The sequence below is a fragment of the Tupaia chinensis genome, unplaced genomic scaffold (genome assembly GCF_000334495.1).
Source record: "Tupaia chinensis unplaced genomic scaffold, TupChi_1.0 Scaffold148210_1, whole genome shotgun sequence".
NCBI lineage: Eukaryota > Metazoa > Chordata > Mammalia > Scandentia > Tupaiidae > Tupaia > Tupaia belangeri.
Window position 1 is genome coordinate 1093222 of NW_006208060.1, and position 8465 is coordinate 1101686.

General features: G+C 54.2%; 1 protein-coding gene across 1 annotated transcript in view; it reads right to left on the reverse strand.

The window, feature by feature from the left end:
- Positions 1–8465, reverse strand: part of TRIP10 (thyroid hormone receptor interactor 10) — a 16581-nt gene that overhangs the window by 1700 nt on the left and 6416 nt on the right. Inside the window, exons 5-13 of the mRNA XM_027769008.1 lie at positions 7794–7941; positions 7649–7711; positions 7372–7476; positions 7160–7288; positions 6538–6684; positions 6264–6449; positions 5211–5378; positions 4841–4950; positions 75–207 (exon numbers count right to left, since the gene is read on the reverse strand). Coding sequence (XP_027624809.1) covers positions 75–207; positions 4841–4950; positions 5211–5378; positions 6264–6449; positions 6538–6684; positions 7160–7288; positions 7372–7476; positions 7649–7711; positions 7794–7941 — 1189 coding nt within the window. The remainder of the gene's footprint in view (positions 1–74; positions 208–4840; positions 4951–5210; positions 5379–6263; positions 6450–6537; positions 6685–7159; positions 7289–7371; positions 7477–7648; positions 7712–7793; positions 7942–8465) is intronic.

The following is an 8465-nucleotide window of genomic DNA, read 5'->3' on the forward strand; positions in this document are numbered from 1 at the left end:
CCTCCCTGTCCCCAACCCGCCAGTGACTCAGCCCGCCCCGCCAGCCCCCGCCCCTCCCCAGGGCTTTCCCTGACCTCATACTTCTGCACTTCCAGCTTCAGCCGTTCGATGTTATTCAGGGTTTCTGTGATCCGGGGCTCCAGGCTGGCGGGGTCCCCCATCTGCGGTGTCTTCTCATAGACATCCTTCATCTTCTTTAGGGCTTCCCTGGGACGGAACAGACAGAAGAACATGTAGTCCGGGGTCATTTAACGTGCAGAAAACAGGCAGGCAGTGTGACAGGACCGTGATTGGGAACTCTGACGTTGGTGCTCGCCTGCAGGTTCGAATCCTCCCGAGTGTTCCCTAGATGTGTGAGCTGAGATTCAGTTACAGAACCCTCAATATGTTTAGCTGGAAAACAGCGGGGCCATGAGGTCAGCAGGTGGTGTAGTGGTTAAGGGCGCTGGACTCCCATATGGCTGCTCGCGGTTCAAGTCTTGGACCTGGTGGCTTGCTTTCTCGCTTTCCCTCTCTCTCATTCTGTCACTCTCTGGTCAAATCGAAATAAATAAAGTTAAATAAATTAATGTTTAAAAAAAATCTTAAAAAAAAAAAAATAGAAGAAGAAAATAGGGAGGGCTGGTCCTGTGGCCCGGTGGTTATGGGAGCCGGGTCCCACATGGCTGACTATGGTTCAAATCCACACCCCGGTAGCCTGAAAACCACATGCAGCACATGTGTGTGCACCCTAAATTCTGACAGGATAGAGAAGGGATTGCAGCATGACCATGCTCCATTGGGGGGTGCTTCCTCCCTGTCCCCCTCTCTGTTGTCTCTGACAAGCACATGTACCCTGTGGCAATTCAAAAAGAAAAGAAGGGGCCCGCAGGTGGTGTGGGGTCAAGGGGCTGGATTCCCTAAGGTTGACCACGGTTTGAGTCCCAGTCCTGGCAGCCTGAAAATCACATGAGGTATGTCTATGTGTGTGTGCTCAAAACCCCGAGAAGACAATGGAGAAGGGGTTGCAGCGTGGCCATCCCCTCGGGGGGTGATTTCTCACTTTCCCTCTCTCTGTCTCTGTCACTCTTTCTCTGGTGAGCACATGCACCCTGTGGCAAAAACCCGAAAAAAAAAACAAAACTAGAAAATGAGAATAATGATACATATATCACCCATGGATGGCTATGAGGATTAGGACAACAGCCTGCAAGTCCTGGCTATTACTTAACTGTTCAAAGCCATGCTGAACACCTACTGAACACCATCCTAGCATTAGGGGCCTGACAGTGGCGCGCCCAAGAGGCAATCCCACCGGAGAGGGTTCCCAGTTCAAGTCCGGAGGCCTCCCTGACTGTGCCAGCACACACGTGACCCAAGATGGCTGAGTCTGGGGGCGAAGCGCATCGGGACTTCACAGGGGCGTGCTGTCCCTGTCTCTCTCAAGTGCTCATGGAAAGAATAATCTTTAAAAAAAAGGAAAGAAATCCAGCACTAAATAAAACAGGGTCCTCAAGCTGCTTACACTCTCTCAGGAAAGTCTGAGAATTCCAGGGAAGTCATATCAAGGGTTTGGTACCCTCAGCCCTTGGAATACAACAGGTGATTCATCAATGCTGTCATAATCACGCTGCCATCCCTGTCTCCTCTGTGTCTACATACACAGGTAGAATGGCTAGAAAAAAGTTTATTTGGGGGGCTGGCAGGTGGTGTGGTAGTTAAGGGCGCTGGACTCCCACATGGCCAATCGCAGTTTGAGTCCTGGACTCGGTGGCTTGCTTTCTCACTTTCCTTCTCTCTCTCTCTCACTCTCTCTCTGGTCAAATGAAAATAAATAACTAACTAAATAAAATAAAGTTAAATGAAATAATTTTAAAAAATAGAAGTTTATTTGGGGAGCAGGTAGCATGGTAGCTAAGGTGCTGGCTGTCCACGGTTCAAATCCTGGACCTGTCAGCTTGCTTTCTCACTTTTTCTCTGTCTCTGGTGAGTGCACGTGTTCTGTACCAAATTGAAGAATGAAGATAATGATAAATAAATAAAATAAATAATAATTCTTTTTTTAAAAAAGAATGATCTATTTAGTTTTATTTCTTCATTCATTTATTTTAATTTGATCAGAGAGAGAGAGAGAGTAAGTGAGAAAGCAAACCACCAGGTCTGGGACTTGAACCATGGTCAGCCATATGGAAGTGTCCAGCATTTTAACCACCACTTCATCTGGTGGTCCCAATAGTTTTTATTTTTATTTTTTTTTTAGAGGTTTTTGCTCTAGGGCGCGTGCACTTGCCAGAAAGAGAGACAAAGAGACAGAAAGTGAGAAATCCCCCCCCAGGGAGGGATAGCCATGCCGCAATCCCTTCTCCTCCATTCTCCTCTTGGGATCTTGGGCACACACGCACACACGCCTGGTGTGAGTTTAAGCCATGGGGTTCGGGACTCGAACCACGGTCGACTACATGGGAGTCCAGCGACATAGCCAGCAACATTATACCAACTGCTGGTCCCAATAATTTATTTTTATATTTAGACTCTATTAGACCTAGCCTCAACCTCCTTCCAGTTCTAACACCTGACCCACATTACAGAGGAAGAAACTGAGGAATAAAAAGGGACCAATGCGTGGCATCGTGGTTGGGGTGCTGGACTCTCACACAGCCGACTGCAGTTTGAGTCCCAGACCTGGTGGCTTGCTTTCTCACTCCCTCTCCCCTCTCTGATGAACATATGTTCCCTGTAACAACTTTAAAAAATAATAATAATGAGACCAGCAGTTGCCATAATAGCTATGTCACTGGACTCCCATACAGTCAACCGCGGTTCGAGTCCCGGACCCCGTGGCTTAAACTCACGCTGGGCACGTGTGCGTGCGTGCCCAAGATCCCGAGAGGAGAATGGAGGAGAAGGGATTGCAGCGTGGCCATCCCCCCCGGGGGGTGATTTCTCACTTTCTGTCTCTCTGTCTTTCTGGCGAGCACACGCACCCTATAGCAAAAAACCTCTCCAAAAAATAATAACGATAAATAAAAATAAAGAATTATGAAGAAAAATGAGGCATGTTACCGAGGACCTCTGAGACAGAGCTGGGATCTAGGACCAATTGGTTTTGATCTCAGAGCCGACACCCATAACCCTGGCACCATCAAGCCCCAGGAACTACAAAATCCCAAGTGGAACTAGAGCCCAGTAAAAGCTACGCCGTCCAAGCGGTTACATGCAAACTGCAAAATAAAATTTGGCTGTGGGTTTGCAAGTCGTGAACGTCATTTCTATTATGTAACAGGACTGGGAAGAGGATTCTGTTGTTTGGAAAGAATGAGTAAAGATTTCCTTTTTGAAAAAACTGGCAGTTTCTTTTATTAATATTTTAAGTGTTTGAATTATTAAACAGATAACCATATGCTTTTCTTTTTCTTTCTTTTCTTTTCATTTTTGCAATAGAGCATGTGCACTCGCCAGAGACAAAGAGAGAGAGGGAAAGTGAGAAATGACCGTCCCCACCCTGGGGGGTGATGGCCATGCCACAATCCCTTCCCCTCAGTTCTCCTATCAGGATTTGGGGCACGCACGAACACGCGCTTGGTATATTTTTTAGCTGCTGGGGCCGGGACTCAAACTGCACAGTCAGCCACGTGGCGCCACAGTCAGCACTTAACCACTCCGCCACCTGTTGGCCCCACTTTTTTCTTTCAGGTAATTAATATGGTGAACTAGACTGAGTATCATTTTTTATTTAGCGGTTTTTGCCTTAGCGCATGTGTACTTGCCAGAGAGAGAGAGACAAAGTGAGAAATCACTCCCCAGGGGGGATGGCCACACCACAATCCCTTCTCTTCCATTCTCCTCTCGGGATCTTGGGCACGCACGCACACACGCCTGGTGTAAGTTTAAGCCACCGGGTCCAGGACTTGAACCATGTTGACTACATGGGAGTCCAGCGACATAGCCATTACGCCAACTGCTGGTCTCCGATTTTTTTTTAATACTGAACCACCTTTACATTATTAGGATAACACCCAACTGACTGTATCCTGATTATGTGTGTTTTTTTTCTTTTCTTTTCTTTTTTGTGAGCCTATTCTTTTTTTTTTTCTTTTGGCATGTGGAAAAATAGATTTAATGCAAAATTCACTGCTATAACAATTTTGAACAGATAGTTCTGCAGTATTAAGTACATTCCAACTCCTGTATAATTTTCACAGGAAGAGGTCTCCCAAAAAGCTTATGGAAAAGTGCATCATGCAGAAAGTACACATGAATTTCAATTTTTTTGCACCAACATAAACTCGTACGTTAATTTCATTTTCCCATGAACTTCCTGAAGTCTCCTTGTATTCTTTTTTTAAATTATTTTATTCGTTATTATTATTATTTTGGAGAGGTTCTTGCTATAGGGCGCATGCGCTCACCAGAAAGACGGAGAGAGAGACAGAGAGACAGAAAGCAAGAAATCACCCCCCAGGGGCATGGCCACGCCACAATCCATACTCCTCCATTTTCCTCTCGGGATCTTGGGCACGCATGCACATGCACTCGGCGTGAGTTTCAAGCCACCAGGTCTGGGACTTGAACCGTGGTAGACTACGTGGGAGTCCAACCACGCAACCCTTACACCACCTGCTGGTCCCTATGAATTCTTGCCCGCTGGTTTGGGACTTGAGACCCCTCCACCCTCCTTAGCAAGCTGACAGCTTTCCCTGCTCTGTGTCCTGCCATGGCTTGTCCACGCTGGCAGTGACGGTGTCTGGTAAGTGTGGTGGCATTCCCCTGTAACACCAGCAGGGCCTGGGGCTTGCAGGGGAGATCCACTTGAAATCTAGCTCTGTTCAGCTCGTGCCTGCCCTCCCCACGCGCAGCTCACCTCTGGTCAACCTCCTTCTGCAGCTCCCGATTCCGTTCTTCCAGCTGCTGCTGGAGCCGTTTTCTCTGCTGCTCCGGGGGCAGGTGGCTGAAGTCCTCGGTCACCACTGTCTGCAAGGTGGGACGGCCCACTCGGTGTGGGATCACCGAGCCTCCGCTTCCAGGCTCTGCACACTCCCCGGGACGTATCACGTCCACCTTCCTCCCCAACCGAGGTTCAGAGGCGCGAGGCCGTGCACAGAGCAAAGCAGGTCTTGGGCAACCTGGGGAGGGGGCCCAGCCAGCGGCAGGAAAGCGAGCCCAGGGTCCCGCCACCCGGCCGCTGGGCGGACTAGGGCCACCAGCTCCTCCTCCCCCGAGGCCTCACTTACCCCACGGCTGCCTCGAAGGCTGCGGAAGGACGCTAGCCGCGGTTTGACCGACTTACTGATCTCGCTCAGTATGGCCAGGGGGTCGCGGCCGGAGCGGGGGGATGGGGGTCCATTAGGCAGTGCCGTGGGTAGGGGGCCCCCCAAGGGGGAGAGAGGTGGGGGGCGTGGCTACCGGCGGGGGAGTGGGCGGGGCGGGGGAGGTAGGAAGGTGTAGAGAACACGGACGGATGGACGGAAGGACACACAGACGGACGCAACCAAGAAAAAAAGGAGAAACAAAAATGGGAGAAAGAAAAACACGGTAAGAAAACCACAACTCAAGATGCACGAGCACACAGAGAACACACGTGCGGGAGTGACAGGGACATCTGGGAGGCGGTGGGAGGGCGCCAGACCGTGGGCCGCAGGGCCAGACCCCCTCCGCCCCCCACGGCCTCTGGCCCTCGAATCCTGCGCCCAGCCACCACAGAGGAGCCGGGGAGGCAGGAAGGCTGCAATTTCCGACGGCCTCACTGTCTGGGCCCACAGTCTAGAGGCTGGGGCGGACATGCGGGGAACAGGGTCTCAAACAGGAAGAGGAGCGAGAGGCCAGGCTGAGGGGTGTCCAGGCAGGGGAATTGGGGTGGGGGGTCCAGGAGAGAAGCCAAAGGTGGCAGCCAGGAGCAAAGAGCATCAAAGAGTAAGTCAAGAGGGTCCAAAACACCAACCAGGGGGGTCAACGCTATTCCCTAGGGAAGGCGGAGGGCTGCCCGAGGTATACCAGGTGTCCAGGTGAATGCCTGGTACTGATGCCGAAAACTCCAGAAAAAGGGGCGTGAGGGGGCGAGGCCCAGAGACCCATGGGAGGGACAGACAGAGAATTTTAGGAGTCCCTGGGGCAGCATCTCCAGGGGGGACCCGGGTGAGCCCCAAATTCCACAAGCAGGTCTTCTCCCATCACCCTGTGCAGCAGCAGACAGACGCCACAGCCCAGCCCCCCCAAGCCTGTCTCCCTCAGCCTCAGGGGACTCCCCAGCCAATCGGCCGGCCCCCTCTCCTCCCTCCAGCCCGGGCCCACAGCCAAGAGGAAAATTCCTGCCCGGGACTCCCCGGGCCACGCAGCTCCGGCCGGCCGTCTGAAGGGGTGCCCAGGCTGCTGTCCGAGGGCGCGCGGTTCATGAGCTGGCTGAAGTCTTCGAATTCCACGTCCCCCGGCCGGGCGAAACCAGACTTGTGCAGTTCAATGAGGACCTGGGAGTCCTGGGGAGGGGTGCGGCGGGGGGGCCGGGGCGCGGCAGGCGCCCCAGACCCCCCTCCTCTGCCGGCCGGGTGCAGACCAGGCACCCACGTTCTTGGGGTCCACCGCATCGGCCGCCAGCTTCATGCCCTCCAGGCACTTGGCGATGATGGGGACCACCTGCAGCTCAGCCTCGGACAGGAACCCGTACCCGGCCCCCAGGCGGGTGGCCCTGCGCTCATCCATGTCCTGTAGCTTCTGCAGGGATGAGGCGGGTGCAGCGCATGGGTACTCACGGAGGGACCCGCGGCAGAGGGGTGCAGATGGTGCTCCCCCTAACGGGAGGAGAGAGGGAGCTCGGGGGACCTCAGGGGAAGCCCCTTGCCCAAGGGAATCAGGAAGGGCTTCTCAAAGGAGGCGTTAACTGACAGGGCTTTGAAGACAATAGGCCCCCAACTGCCACAGTGGGGACAGGGAGTGGAAGCTGAGGCTGAAAGAGAAGGGCCATGAAATGAGAGGGGTCTGGCAGGGCTGCAGCTCAGAAGAATGCAGGAGTCCGGAAGGAAAGAGCAGTATCCCTGGCACAAACGGCTTAACCTTCCTACTGGTTTCTACTTCCCTTTCAATCTAGAGATCAGGCCATGGCGGCTGGGGTTTTGACGGCTGCATAGGAGTTGGTTAACTTTGGGAGTTTTGCTTCAGGGAGGTGGGCCTGGGTGCCTGGAGGACTCACATCAAATATCTGGGGCATCTGGGAGAAATAGAAGTGGGCCTGGTCTCGGTTGAAGCGCTGGAGCTGCGCGGCGTATTCGTTTTTGCTTTCCTCTGCCATGTGACTCCGGAGGTGGGCCTGCTGCTTGGCCTGAAGACGGAGGCGGGCGGAGGGTCCTGCCAGGTTCGGGCCACGTCCCACCCTGCACCCCGGCGCCCAGACTCCACACCCACCTTCTCCACATCCGCCTTGGTGGCGTTGATATCCTGGTCCAGCCGCTCGGCCGTCTGCGCTGCCTTCTCCGCCTCCCGGCAGTCCCGTTCAAACTTCCGCTTACTCTGCGCAGGGGAGGGAATCGCCGTGAAGGCGCTGCGGTGCCCCCAAGGTAAGGGCATGCTGGGAAGCCATGCAGGGAGAGGGAGCCCGGGCCCGACAGCGGGCAGCCCTGCAGAGCAGTAACCTGCGTCCTGCTCCTCTGAGCCGGGGCAGCCGCCGCCCCTGCAAACTCACACTCTCCAGCTGTTTGAAGCCGTTTTCCAGCTGTTGCTGGGCCCGCCGGCCCTCTTGGAAGTGCTGCGGAAAGGGGAAGGATAAGGCTCGCGGCCCCGCGTCTCTGCAGAAGCCCTCGACCAGACGCATGGAGGGGCTCGCTCACCAGCTTCCGCTCCTGCTTCATGTCCTGCGAGTACTTGGCGAGCTCCAGGCACACGCGCACGCCCAGGCTCTCGGCCACCAGCTCCCGCTGGCCTGCGAAGTCGTTCACCTCCTGGAGAATCTGTAGGAACGCCTGCTGCTGGCTGAACCTGAGACGGGGCGGGGCCAGGCAGGGGGTCAGGACCCACTTCAACTGAGAAAGGGCAAGGCAGGACCAGCAGGGGGCGTAGTGGTGCCGGCGCTGGACTCCCATGTGGTGGACCACGGTTAGAGTCCCCGACCGAGCGGCTCGAAACTCACGCCAGGCGCACGCGTAAGAGTGCCCAAACCCCCCAGAGGAGAATGGAGGAGAAAGGACTGTGGTGTGGCCATACCCCTGGGGGGTGATTTCTCGCTTTCTGTCTCTCTGTCTCACCAGCAAGCACACAGGCTTAATAGCAAAAAATGTCTAAAAGAAAAAAGAAAAAGAAGGAACCAACAGATAGCAAGTGGCTACATCGCTGGACTCCCATAGTCGATTGAGGTTCTAGACCCAGACCCGGTGGCTCAAACTCACGCCAGGTGCGTGTGCGTGCGTACCCAAGATCCTGAGAGGCGAATGGAGGAGAAGGGATTGCAGCATGGCCATCCCCCCTGGGGGTGATTTCTCACTTTCTGTCTCTGACTCTCCCTG